Source organism: Chiloscyllium punctatum, chromosome 49 (genome assembly GCF_047496795.1).
Source record: "Chiloscyllium punctatum isolate Juve2018m chromosome 49, sChiPun1.3, whole genome shotgun sequence".
Taxonomy (NCBI): Eukaryota; Metazoa; Chordata; class Chondrichthyes; order Orectolobiformes; family Hemiscylliidae; genus Chiloscyllium; species Chiloscyllium punctatum.
In genome coordinates this window covers 23,714,553-23,729,770 of record NC_092787.1, presented here as the reverse complement: position 1 = coordinate 23,729,770, position 15,218 = coordinate 23,714,553, and the positions used below count along the sequence as shown (strand labels likewise).

General features: G+C 41.1%; 1 protein-coding gene across 7 annotated transcripts in view; it reads right to left on the bottom strand.

Annotated features, from left to right (window-relative positions):
* gpsm1b (G protein signaling modulator 1b) overlaps window positions 1-15,218 on the bottom strand; it is a 251,508-nt gene that overhangs the window by 79,466 nt on the left and 156,824 nt on the right. For all 7 annotated transcript variants that reach the window (XM_072565870.1, XM_072565869.1, XM_072565867.1 and 4 more), the window contains one exon: window positions 8,558-8,684. In XM_072565870.1, the coding sequence (XP_072421971.1) occupies window positions 8,558-8,684 (127 nt within the window). The remainder of the gene's footprint in view (window positions 1-8,557; window positions 8,685-15,218) is intronic.

The following is a 15,218-nucleotide window of genomic DNA, read 5'->3' as shown; positions in this document are numbered from 1 at the left end:
ACAACCAGAAAAATAAAATGTTACAAATAGATTTTTCTAAGATGCACCTTCTAATTTCTTATCTTCATAATTTACTTAAAGGTTGTGACCAGTGCTGGTTGGGTCCGTATTTATTACCCATCCCCAATTTCCCTTGAGAAGGTGGTGGTAAGCTGTCTTCCTGGACTGCTGCAGTCCATGTGCTGTAGGTTGACCCACAATGCTGTTCAGATGGGAATTCCAGGACTCTGACCTAGAGACATTGAAGGGACAGCGATCTATTTCTAGGTGAGGATGGTGAGTAGCTTGGAGGGGAACTTGCAAGGGACGGTTCCCTGCTTGTTTGTTTTCCAACTTCAATAACTGTTTAACATACCTCCCAGCAGCTGCACAGTCATCCCAACAGTCAGCAACTCTATAGACATCATCTCCCCGTGCTCTTATTAGTTAATGGTTCTCATATTTCCATTAAGGAAACCCATCACTATTATGCATTTTCAGTTTTCTGATTTGGTCCCAGTAAGTGAACTTCTTGTCCCCCTCATGAGCTAGACAGTGCATTAAACAGCTTCATCACCTGAGGATTCTAACGTGGAATGCTGTCTTCACACGCACTCCCGCTCGAAGGAGAGTGGCCTTTAAACACGAATGGAATGAGGAAGAAATGCAAACTAATAAGCTTGTTTACTTTAATTACTGTTCTGAAGAACAGTCAGACTGGAAGCAAATTTCTAACTTTTTCCTCTCTCCACAGATGCTGCCAGACCTGCTGAGTATTTCCAGGATCCTCTGTGTATGTCACTTTAATTAGAACTCATGAATAGTGTTTGAGCCATGAGATAATATGGAATAGTGAAAGTTGGAGGAGACAGTGAGGGAAAGAGTGTGAGAGAGGGGCACGTGCACAGTCCTTTAACATCCCCATGCTCCTGCATTTAAATCCATATTAAGATTAGAAGGAACGTTTGGCTCCCTGATCCAAATGGTGTATGGAGTTGTGCATGCTCCACACTGTACAACTTATTTCAATTTGTTAAATTAACCCACAATGTGAACTTATCAAAGTTGGAGAAGATGTTTCCACTTGTGGGAGGGTTTATGCAGTAGTCAACAATGCAACTGATCAGAATTTAGGAGAAATTTAAGGATGGTTAAAATGTGGTACTTGCCATCATATGAACTGGTTGAGGTAAATAGAATGGATACATTTAATAGGAAGTTAGACAAGTACATTGAGGAGAAAGGGAAAAGTGATAAACTTCAGGGAGTTGGAGGCTTGTGCAGTTGGATCAATAACAATTGCACGGACCAGTGGGACTGAATGGCCTAATTCAACAGAAATTAAATTCAATCTTCGTTAATAGCTGAGCTTAAAACTACATGACACCAATAGTCTTCCCCTATATCTCAAGGTTCCAAGCAGTTGCATAAAGGAACAATTGTCTGTCTGGGTCACTAATTCACACCTCCATTTGATAAGCCCCATCTGTTGGTTAATGAAGAATAATTAACATGGCATTAAATGCTTCAAGTTAACAAGATTCCCTTCAGAATCTCACAAAAACCAATACACTGCAATCCAAAGAGAAATTTGAGACATGGGATGCAATGCAGATATGGAATGAAGAGTGGCAATTAAAGACACAATATATAGTTTTGCATGCATCTTTTGTTGTTGCTTACTTTGATGCTCTTCATATTTTATGACGCACCAACCAAACCATTAAAATTATTTACGTTAAAACACAGGATCGTGTCCAGTCACCTGTTAACATCTAACCGTTCCTTTCAGACTGCACGTTTAGGAACACACATCAATTAGCAATAAGCGACAATGAGTGCTGACAGTTTTATGAGCATGTACTCAACTGCATCCTGTACCTACAGGATTTAAATGACCAGGCAAACAATGTCATCTACCCATACTGTCGACTGCAAAACACATGACAGCTAATGATTTATTAGACAAAGGCAAATAATCAGGATTTTATTAATCTGGACCAGGAAGTCCCCAGTTAAAGGAGATGTTCTTCTTACTTTGTGAAAGCCTATTGGAGATTAGCATGATGCAATGAGTACTAAACCCCTGTGGATTTGAACAGAGCCAGATTCAAATCTATAAGACTTAACAGAAATTGCCATTCTGTCTTTTGGATCAATACTGTTATCTCTAAAGAACTGGACAATTTCAAAACATAAGCTTGGTCTAACACAGGTGGGTAGAACAGATCTCATCAACAGTATTTTCAAAAACAGGCAAGTTTCTCCCTATTGCCTAAGCCAATTTTTATCTTCAAACCACACCATTAATACATGTCATGTGGTCATTTTATCTCATTACTGTTTGGAACTTTGCCATGGACAAGCTGGCTGTGTTGCTTCATACACTGCGACAATACCTCTGCTTCAAAAATAATCAGTGTATAAGATTATGACGGGCATGGACAAGGTGGATAGAAAGCAGCTGTTCCCCCTTATTGAATGTTCAACAACAAGGAGGCACATTTTTAAAGTGGAAGGCAACGGGTATAGAGGGGATTTGAGGAACAATCTTTTCACTCAGAGGGTGGTGGGAATCTGAAATGCACTGCTTGGAAGGAGAGTTAAAGCAGGAAACCTCATAATTTTTAAAATGTACTTGGCTGAGCACTTGAAATGTCATAACAGGCAATTAGCCAAGGACTGGAAAGTGGGACGAGCGTAGATTTAAAGGAGATACTGTCAGTCAAGACTCAATGGGCCAAAGGAGCCCTTGTGTACTGTGTGATTTTTTAAAAAATAATTTGGGGAGCTGCAGAGTCTGTTGAGTAATCCAGAAGTTTAGGCTAATGCTCAGGGACATGGGTTTGAATCCCACCGTTGGTCTGGTGAATTTCAAATTTGATTAAAAATTAGGAGAAAATCTCTGGAATTATAAGCTAGACTCAGTAATGGCAATTGTGGAATTATCATCAACTGTTCACTAATGCCCTTTAGGAAGGAAATCTGCTGAGTTTACCCGGTCTGATCTACCTGCGACTCCATGCCCACTGCAATATGGCTGACTCAATGTGGCCCTCCAAAATGGTTGAGAAAACTGCTCAGTTTAAGGGAAATCAAGGATAGTAACAACTACAAATCAAAAAGCTTGCCATTGACGCCCATGAAAAAGAAAAGGGTGCTAAGAGTGCTTTGGGATAGTCTGTATCAGAGGCCAATTGGCCCATCATGCCTGCACTGGTTCTACGACCTAACGCCAATCTTTTCCGATATCCCTGCTCAGCACTTCTATCCAAATAATCATCCATTGCTCTCTTCAATGAAGACACTAGAACTTTAACTGGGTCTCTGGATTAAAAGTCTCAAAGTCCCAGTAGGCCGTCACCTCCCTGCGGCCATGAAAGGTACTGTGTAAACGCAAATATTTCTTTATCTCTTTCAGTCAGAGTACAGTATCCACCTTTCTGGAATTCAGGCTACTTTAATCAAGGGCTAAAACTACTCAACCAAATTATTTCATTTTCGAAAAAATTTGTTTTTCCAAATTTATAGCCGTCAACACAAAAGATCATGAAATTGATCTTTTGAGGTGACGGCTATCAATTTTGATAAACAAGCCAAGCAAGATGGACGTCAAGCACGTCCGGGTCAAAGATTGGAAGCAGAACATTAAGATGCGAATGCAATTAGATGCCCTGACAACACACGCTCACCCCAAATACTAGAGGTTCTCTCTTACTACACCCAGGTGTTACTTTCTTTGGTAACACATAGCATTTCACAGCAAGACTACCTATCTCAGGCTAGTCATAAGGGAATATCAGATGGAATCACAAACTTTCTAGCTCTGAAATGGGAACAAGTACTTAGGACAGCCAACTTAAAAAAAATTAATGCATTCAAATATTATTGCTCATTTCTCTTAAATTTTATTGGATTGATGGAGATTGGGGCGGCACGGTGGCTCAGTGGTTAGCATTGCTGCCTCACAGCACCAGGCTCCCAGGTTCGATTCCAGCCTCGGGCAACTGTCTGTGTGGAGTTTGCACATTCTCCCAGTGTCTGTGTGGATTTCCTCTGGGTGCTCCAGTTTCCTCCCACAGTCCAAAGATGTGCCAGTCAGGTGAATTGGCATGCTAAAGTTGCCCATAATGTTAGGTGCATTAGTTAGAGGGGAAATGGGTCTAGGTGGGTTACTCTTCGGAGGGTCAGTGTGGACTGGTTGGGCCGAAGGGCCTGTTTCCACAATGTAGGGAATCTAATCTAATCTAAAACAGTGCAGTTGACATACATTTGCAACATCATATGGAAAATATTAATTGTTAAAAATATTAAGTGTCCTGGAAAGCATATTGCCCTGGTTTCCGGTACAGGTACAGTATAACAATTGAATTCCTATATTATGGGTTCCACTAGACTTCTTTAAAATAGGCCAAGCCCTTGGAGTACCAAAAGCATACATCTTAAGATTGTTTAGCCCAGGGATAACAATTGGCCTATTTCACACTTTGAAACTCAGGTAGTATTCTCAACGCATCTGTCATCTCTCGGAAGACTGACATTAGCACACGTGGGACCGAATTTTCACAAACCGAAATATCTATTATATTAATATCCACTTAAAAATGAACATGAGTCAGGATGATGGGAAAATATTTAGGAACTGGATACAAGATCCTGAAACTTTCTCTAATTGTTAACTGGATCACCTTCTGTTTAAAGATAAACAACTCAATGATTTTAATCAGCCTTTCTGATTTATTCTCCCTCTGTAACAACCTGGCTTTTCTACTGAAGGCTGAGCCAATCAGGATTTTTACAGTTTTAGCTGTATGTTGGTGTCTGGAACTTTCAATCAATCCTTGATTTGAATGCAGAATTTACTCCCACATTAGCTGGCTCCAACTGTGAGAATTTGGGTTTCCTGAACACCGTAGCAAAGAAACAATTTAAGAGGAGGTGAGGCTTCTTGACATTTTTACTAGACTCTTAATCTGGAGACCCAAGGTTCATAGCAGATGGTGGAATTTGAATTCAATAAAAATTAGGAATTAAGAGTCTACTGATGACCATGAAACCACTGTCAAGAAAAGCCCACCTGGTTCACTAACAACCTTCAGAAAAAGAAATCTGTCATCCCTACTTATCCTGTCTGATCAACATATGGCTCTTAATTCCCCAGAGGGAAGTTAGGATTGGGCAATAAATGCTGGTTTAACCAGAGATATCCACATCCCATGAATGGATAAAAAAAAACTATTTGGACTTCAAGTCACAATAATCCAAAAATTACCTACAAAGAATTTTACGGTTGAGAAAACAACAGAATGATTCCAAGTGATCCAGGTCTCATGTTTTCATGTATAATAATCCAGAATAATAATCCCCTTGTGGAAGGGGAAGTGATGGCCTAGTGGTCTTATCGTAAGACCATTAATCTCGAAACTCAGCTAATATTCTGGAAACCTGGGTTCGAATCCTGCCATGGCAGATATCGGGATTTGAATTCAATAATAATCTGGCATTAAGAATCTACTGATAAGCATGAAACCATTGTCAATTGTCGGAAAAACCTATCAGGGAAGGAAATCTGCCATCCTCACCTGGTCTAGCCTACATGTGACTCCAGACCCACAGCAATGTGGTTGACTCTTAACTGCTCCCTGAAATAGCCTAGCAGGCCACTCAGGTCAATTGCAAATCGGGGTTGGGGGGGCAATAAATGCTGGCCAGCCAGACAATAACACCCATTTCCCACAATTGAGTTTAAAAAAAAATTTAAATCTTCTTTTGTTTCAGAAGTGGTTATTACTGCAGCTGATGATCAGTGACTAGCTAAACTGAATCTTGGCACATGTCCTTGTTGACAATAAAGCTGCTTGTGGGAAATTAATAATCTGTGTAGTATATTAAATTCCCACAACATTCTTACATTGGAATACTCTTTGCATAATGTATATATCCAATCAGTGCAAAAGCGCAATACTTGGAACCAAATTGTCCCAGAATTGGATTAGTTAATTCCACTTTGGTTATGGTAGTATTTCTGTTTTGATTGTTCAACCTGACAAACTTTGTTTTTACCTCAATATACTCTGAGAAAACAAATAGTCATTAAAGGATGTCATTTAATATTCCACTTTTCAACATGGGTCAATTGCATTTGGATCTTAAACATTTATGTATGAGAACAAGAAAAATCAAACTTCAGCAACCATAACAGTTATACAAGGGACAATGGGATATCTCGAGGCTAATTCTAGTAGCTATTTCCAGACATTACTCTCAATAAGTTGGGTGACCTTGCAAAAGTGGACCCTCTGTTTAATACACCACAACTGAAATCCATTGGAATTTTATTGCTGGCTGGAGGATTTTTCTAAATTTCCAGATAAGTGAACAATTTTTACTTGATTTAAAGATCATTTTCTTTGCAGCAAAGTAAGACATCTGGTGTGCAACAAATGTGCACTGGATGCTGGAACCATCCAAGATAATTACCAGCAGGTCTTCCATGACCTTGTTTATAGTGAGTCAAAGGATCCACTGGTTTATGTCATCAGAAATGATGCAGATGTTGGCATATTGTCAGTTAAAGTTGCATGTACCTCTTTTTAAGATTGTTAAGATCTAACACTGGGAGTTGCAAACTAGCATTAAGCAACTCGACAACCTTTTTTGTGTTGTGTTATGAAAATGGTAAATGCAGTATTGCTGGCTTGTAAATAGCCACTCGACCTACAGAAAACACTGGCATTTTTATTCATTGTGCTTCTTGTACTAATAGTTCGTACACATCCACCACTGTCTTCCCCAAATATCACCACCACAATTTCACAAGACACCAACTGAAGCACACTCATCCGTTGAAGTTCTAAGCATCTACATAGTGTTTAAAGCACAGGAGCAGGCCATTCAGACCCAATTGATCTCGGCTGGTGCTGGTTTTTTTTTAGATTAGATTAGATTACTTACAGTGTGGAAACAGGCCCTTCGGCCCAACAAGTCCACACCACCCTGCCGAAGCGCAACCCACCCATATCCCTACATCTACATCTACCCCTTACCTAACACTATGGGCAATTTAGCATGGCCAATTCACCTGACCTACACATCTTTGGACTGTGGGAGGAAACCGGAGCACCCGGAGGAAACCCACGCAGACACGGGGAGAACGTGCAAACTCCACACAGTCAGTCGCCTGAGGCGGGAATTGAACCCGGGTCTCTGGCGCTGTGAGGCAGTAGTGCTAACCACTGTGCCACCGTGCCGCCCACCGTGTTTGATATCAATTCCTTTTTCACCTTGCACTATCTCAGCCCATCAGTTAAAAGGTTATCAAACTGAAACAGTTTGTTTCTCTTCTGACTGACTGAATATTTACAATGTTATGTGGAGTGTTATACATTATTATAGAGAGATAACATTTTTCCATTTATTTGTGCAGTAGAACTCCCTTCTCTGTGGAATTGGTTCCTGCGGTTTCAGTTATCTGTGGTTTACTGTGGCCCAGAAATATTACATGGAACATTCCAGAATCAGGGACCGTGGGCTGCCGGGGAGGTATATTTCCCATTCAATTGATGGGGTTCACTACTACCCACAGTTTCGGGCATCCGCGGTAGGTCTTGGAACGTATCATCCACGGATAAGAGGGGACTACTATTTTTTTTCCCTAATGGACTAACATAACTTCCCCTGAAATGCATCTTTGCAATACAGATCAATCCATTCATCTGTACCCAGGGTAGGGGGTATGACAAGACACAATGTCTGATTCAAAGTCAGGGTCCAGATTAGAGTGGTGCTGGAAAAGCACAGCAGTTCAGGCAGCATCCGAGGAGCAGTAAAATCGACATTTCGGGCAAAAGCCTGCATCAAAAAATCATCTTTAAACTTAAAAGGCATTTGCTTGTACCTACTAGTTGAGACTGTTTAGTAACTCCACCTCAAGTCTCTCTCATCAGGGGTCAATACTCAAAGCACTGTTCAGTGTAATTACTCCTCAAAAAACTAAGCACAAAAACAAACTTGGTATTACAACTCATATCAACACTCGAGTAAAGTAGCAACAAAGGAAAAAGCTGGGATTATTCGAAGAAGGATTTTAGAATCAAAACTGACAGGCTTACAACAAAAAAGATTGCAAAATGAGTTAACAGTTTCAAAAATATTAAAACATAAAAAAACTAAAACTTGTCTTCAATTACAAGCTGGCTTTTCAAGTCATCATCTGGCTAATTTTGCAAATTCAGTTAGCTACACGCAACAAAATTCTTGCCAGAAAAAATCCTCCAAAAGCAAAAACCATATGAAGCAAAAAGTAACATACAAATTACAGCACGGGATCACACCCAGACAACCAACACCTTGTGTCAACAGGGTACAACTCAGCCATTCAAATCAATTTAAAAAAAAACATAGGGATCTTAAAGGCAACTTAACACTACTATCATTGCATGTCATACTTAGTGCTGTTATCCTTCATAGAGCATTATTAACATCTGCTTATCTGAGATTACGCATTTTAGATTAAAATTAGCTTGCCCACAACATTCTGGTTGCTTTTCTTCTCTGTAAAGAAAGACGTTATGCCTACCTTGTGCTTCATAGTCAGTATGGTAGAGAGCAGACTGCTTGTCTTGCTGAGTTGAGGTCATGCCGAGCACTGACTGCAGTTGTGCCACATTCAATTGGGCTGTTAATTCACCATTTCGATCACCGATCTGCAAGGAGACATCCCAAGGTTGGAAACTTGCACAACGTGAAAGGTTATGGAACGGTGGGAGGATTGAAAGTGAAGGAGATTTGGCTGGGGGGAGGTGTGGAAGAGACAGGAGTAAAGAGCAGGAAATTTACAAATTCCAAACCAGCTGCTCTGGCACAAGCAATGCAACACGGCTGAACGAATTCAGAAGCAGTACTGTACAGCAACGTTTAATTGAGTTATCACTGCATTCCAGACAATCTCCTGTTTATTACTGTATAATGGACCATCGATCCCGAATGCTGCATGGCAAATGAGACATCACTCCTCTCACATTGCATTCACATTACACAACCCTGCTGTAGCAAAGAAAGAGCCCCTACTATTGAAACATGGGTTCTTGCAGAAGGGACACTGTACCATACCACATTCTCAGGCTGTTATTGCACTAGATACGAGCAACATTGAAAGAACTACACATTCACAAGGCACTCTGCTGTGATTGGCACCGTGCTCTGTTTTCAGGAATTTGTTATGTACTTGAACATCATTTGGAGTCCTGAAGGCTAAATTTGGTTTGATTCTTGGAATTAACCCTGACCCTGCTGAACAGCTGCAATAGTGTCACTCCAGGGCTTCATCATACAAAATCTAGACTGATGATCCAGACCTGTACTGCACACTTCTCAGCAGTACTGTCTTCCAGACCAGGCACTGAACTAAGGCCATCTTGGGTGCATGCAAAATGTCCAATGGCACTAATCTGAACAGGTAAAGGGAGATAAACCCACCACTGTCGCCAATACTTACTCCTCATCATTCCGCATCATAAAAATACCATTCTTGGGCATCACTGTCATATTACTGTTTGTTGGGAATTTGCTGTGAACAAATTGGCTGCTCTGTTTCTTATGTTACAACAGCACCAACATTCTTAAAGTGTTTCATTGCTATAAAACACCTTGAGCCGTCCATTGGCCATGAACATGCAGAGTCTTTTTATGCATTAGCTTTACTCCATCCTCAGCCAGAATTGACAGAGCAATTCCTGATGAAGGGCTTTTGCCCGAAACATCGATTTTCCTGCTCCTCGGATGCTGCCTGACCTGATGTACTTTTCCAGCACCACTCTGACCAAAACCTTGACAGAACAAATGTCAACTCAGTCAAGAATCTGCAAAAGCAATTTTATTCAATGCGCTTTCATTTTTCTTTTTTGAGTCTTCCCTCCCCCAGATACATATCATTTTAATTTGTCACAAGACCATAAGATATAGGATTAGAGTGTGGCCATTCAGCCCATTGAGTCTGATCAGCCATTTGATCATGGCTAATACGTTTCACAACCTAATTCAACTGCATTCTCACCATAACCTTTGATTTCCTTACTAATCAAGAACCTATCTCATGGCTGTCTTAGAACCACCCAATGATTTGGCCTCCACAACCCTCCCTCTATGGCAATGGGTTCCACAGACTAACCACTCTCTAGCTGAAGAAATTCCTCATCTCAGTTCAAAAGGGTCATCTTTTCACTCTGATGATGTGCCCTTGGTTTCTGGTCTCTCCTAATAGTAGAAGTATCTTCTCCATGTCTTCACTCTGTCCAGTCCTATCAGTATTCTGTAATTTTCATTGAAAGCTCTTCCTCATTCTTCTAAATTCCATCGAGTACAGACCCAGAGTACTACCCCTCAGATGACAAGCCCTTCAAGCCCAGAATTGTTCTTGTGATTCTCTGGACACCCTCCAAGGCAGCACATCTTCCTTATATACAAGGCCCAAATCTGCTCACAATATGACCTTTACTTTTTTGAACTAAAGATATTTCCACCATAACTCATGTGTGAAAGCCTGCACTCCAACATTTTGCAACTTGTCTCTTATCAGCTTCTTTGCACAGTCAACAAAAAATTAAGCAGCCTCACCAGTTTGGATTTACTACTCTGGTCCCCTATTTGATGCACGCCATATAATTAATAATGGATACAGGAACATTTCAATCAGAAGCAGGGGTAAACCAATCAGCCTCTTGGGCCTGCTCCACCGTTTAATAATATCATGGCTGATCTGATTGCAACCTCAAATCCATACCCTTGCCTCATCCTGATAACCTTTTGGTCTGTAACGAGCAAGGATCTATTTATCACTGCCTTAAAAAGATTCGTACTCTGCTTTCTCCATCTCTTCAGGGATGGAGTTCCAAAGACTCAAGGTCCTCACAGAGAAACAAGAAAATTGCCTAATCTCAATTTTAAATCGGGAACCCTTTTGTTTTTAAACCATAACCCTTAGTTTTAGATTTTCCCATAAGAGGAAACCTCGTGCCTTCACCCACACTGTCAAGTTTCTTCAGGATCTTCTATGTTTCAATCAAGTTGCCTCTTATTCTTTAAGCATTGACTCTCCAAGTTTTCTCCACAGTACAAATTTAAGATGGATTGGACTTCTGAAATGTCGCCAACAAAATAGCCTCCTGGCATTAGTACAGCACTTTTAACATAATAAATCAACAGAGTCGTAGAGATGTACAACATAGAAAGAGACCCTTCGGACCAACTCATCCATACCGACTGTATATCCCAACCCAGTTTAGTTCCACCTGCCAGAACCCAGCCCATATCCCTCCAAGCCATTCCTATTCATATATCCATCCAGATGCCTTTTAAATGTTGCAATTGTGCTAACCTTCACCACTTCCTCTGGCAGCCCATTCCACACACGCACCACCCTCTGCGTGAGAAAGTTGCCCCTTCGGTCCCTTTTATTCTTTCCCCTCTCTCCCTAAACCTGTGCCCTCTGGTTCTGGACACTCTCACCCCAGGGAAAAGACAGTGTCTATTTATCCTATCCAACAACATATTTAAATCATATCTTTAATGCAATAAGATAGACCTGCTTTAGAGATGCATCATAAAGTATATCACAGAGCCAGATCAGGATATACTAGCTGGATGTCCAACTGGTGAAAGAGGTAGGTTGGAATGAGGAAAACACAATAGAGAGAAAACGAGTTGTAGGCAGAGTAGTTCAGAGTCTTGGACACATGCAACTGAAAATATAACTATCATGGTGGAGACATTAAAACTAGCTTAGATTAGATTCCCTACAGTGTGGAAACAGGCACTGCAGCCCAACAAGTCCACATTGACCCTCCGAAGAGTAATTCACCCAGACTTATTTCCCTCCATTTACCCCTAACACCATGGACAATTTAGCATGTCCAATTCACCTCACCTAAACACCTTTTGGAACGTGGGAGGAAACCAGGGCACCCTGAGGAAACCCATGCAGACACGGGGAGAATGTGCAAACTTCACACAGACCCGAGGTGGGAATCGAACATGGTGCTGTGAGGCAGCAGTGCAAACCACTGAACCACCCGAAAGGAAAGCACAAGGTCAGAATCAGAAGTACACTAACATCTCAGAAGTTTGAGGGGCTAGAGGAGCATGCAGAGATAAAAAGGAATGCGACCACAAAGAGATTTGAAAATTCTGCAGCACCTCCCAATGATATAACTTTGTTCCTGACAGCTGTGCCACCCCCTACATCTGTGAAAACTATTCTACCTTTTCCCAGACTTGTTAGGCCTGGAAGCTGTACCAGTATTTGAGCTGTTTCATCATGATGAGACTCTGCTCACTCCAATCCAGTTCAACATGGTCCCAGATAACAGGAGGCCTACAGGCTTCATCAAACTCAAATAAATGGCCCAATGGCGAAAACCTACTCTATCACACTAAGCTTGATCAAAATGTAAGGTGTTTGACCCTGTAGATGTGGAAGAGACTGTTTCCTCTTCTGAGAATCAGGAATGAGATGCCACTACTTGAGAATCAGAGGTAGCCATTTAAACATAAAGTGAATTTTTTTCTCTCAGGTTCTTTGGAACTCTTTTTCTGAAAATGTGGCAAACACAGAATTCTTGAATATTTTCATGGTAGAGATGGATAGATTCTTGTTGAGCAAGTTAGTGAAAGGTTATCAAAGGTTGGCAGGAATGTGGATTTGAAGTTACAATTAGATCAGCCACGGTGACTAGCTACCTGATGAAGGAACAGTGCTCCAAAACCTTGGACTTCCAGATAAACCAGGAGGATAACCTGGTGTTGTGTGATTTTTAACTTGGTAAATGGTGGCCACGATGTGGAGGCCCTGGTGTTGAACTGGGGGTGGACAAAGTCAGAAGTCACACCTCACCAGGTTACAGTCCAATAGGCAAAAGTGAGGACTGCAGATGTCAAGATTAGAGTGGTGCTGGAAAAGCACAGCAGGTCAGGCAGCATCCAAGAAGTAGGAAAATCAACGTTTTGGGCAAAAGCCCTTCATCAGGAAAGGATCCTGATGAAGGGCTTTTGCCGAAATGTCGATTTTCCTGCTCCTCGGATGCTGCCTGACCTGATATGCTTTTCCAGCACCACTCTAATCTTGACTACAGTCCAAGAGGTTTATTTTAAATCATCTGATGAAGGAGTAGAGCTCCGAAAACTTGTGATTTCAAATAAATCTGTTGGACTGTAACCTGGTGCTGTGTGACTTCTGACCTGGAGAATGGTGGAACAGGCTTGAGGAGCAGAATGGCCTTCTCCAACACATTATCTTCACATGAGGCACTGATTTATGAAAAAGATCAGCCATGGTCTCATTCAATGGCCAAGCACACTTGAAACACTGGATAGCTAACTAAGCAAATAAGTTAGGAGCAGAAAAACGTGACAGCTATGCCGTGCACACACACAAGCAGAGTGATACAAAGACACAAAGCCAAGATTCATCAAGTACATTCATCAGTTCTAAATGTAATGCTCGAATGCTTCTTGCAATTCGCTGCTCTCCTGAGATTAGCACAAAGCTAACCTGTATTATTTAATATTAACCTCACTTTGCTGTTCAGTTTTATTCTTGCTCAACATCAGTATGATATTCAGAAATGTTTGCCTGAAAAGGATAGTACAAAGAGTTAGATTTGAAGATTGGTATCTTAATATTTAGCTCTGCCTGCAGAAGACTACAATCATGAGACACGCAGAAAGTCAATGTGCTTTATTTTTATTTCCAGGATCTTCACTATCATTTGTTTTTATGATTGCGGATGCAAACACTGTATCACTGACTCATCAGCAGCCATTTAACAGGCAAAACACTTCATTCCCATTATTTCACCCCTTCAGCAAATATTAGGAGAAGGATAAACAGTTATCAAAGCCAGTACTGAATACCATATACACCGATGTAAACTTGCTAACCTGGTTCTACCAGCTGCTAAGAAGTTGTAAAAGTGTTCTATTGAACGCTATCGCAAAATCAAGTGGTAATACATTAAGTTAAATTAGTCTTGCCATTGGGAGAAGCTTCACTTTGGATTGCTTTACCTATGCCTCCAAAAACATAGATTAATCTAGTGCCTAGAACACAGTGCAGCATCACAAGGAACTTCACTGGAGTGTTGGAAAGCAAGATCCAAACCGTATAATATAATCTAAGGACAGATAGCCAAAAGCTTGGTCAAAGAGATGGGATTTAAGGAATGCCCTGAAGGAGAAAATAGAAGTAATAGATGGAAAGGCTCAGGAGAGCTAATTCCACCTCTTGGGAGTCTCAGAAAGACAAAACGTGCATTTATGGAGAGGAGTTCAAGACCACTAAACATGTCAAAGCATATCACAACCAATGAAATGCTTTTGAAGTCTAATTATTGTTGTAATCATAGAATTCCTACAGTGCAATAAAAGACTATTCAGCCCACTGAATTTGCACCAACCTTCTCAAGAGCATGTAACCAAACCCAGCACCCCCACCCCATCCCTTTTCACCCCGCAGTCACCATGACTAATCCACTAAATCTGCACATCCCTGGATACTCTGGGGCAGCAAACCTGAACATCTTTGGACTAGGATGAAACCAGAGCACATCACAGAAACGCGTGTAGAGAATGTGAAAACTCCACACTAACAGACACCCGAGGCTGGAATCAAACCAAGGACCATGACATTGTGAGGCAGCAATGCTAACCACTGAGCCACCCATATCTTAACCATTTGCCTCACAGTACTCCTTGCAGCACTAGGTTTCACTGCCCAGTCAGCTTAATCACAATTAATTGACACCAGATTGTCAACGTTGATGTCTTTTTGTATGAGTGCACAGGATACCCATGCGCCAAGGCTAAAGCCATGAATCAAATGGTGTAATAATTAAAACTGTGCTTTTCAAAAGTTCAGAAACAGAAGAGGTCAGATACCTCAGAGTTGTGGACTTGGTGAATATTACATAAGTAGGGAGGGAGAAGGATTTTGAGGGATTAAAAACAAAGATAAGAATTACAACAAAATCATCCTCCCTCTCACCACCCCACCAAGATTTTTCAGGCAAGTGACGCCCACAAATAGCAACACGATGTGCTACTTTGTAATTTATTTGAAGGAATGTTGTTTGAGGGATACATATTGACCAGCACAATGGTGAAAGTGCCCTGTTTTTTTCTCTGAAATGTTACTAGATATTACTTGGGTCCACATAGAGTCATAGAGATGTACAGCATGGAAATAG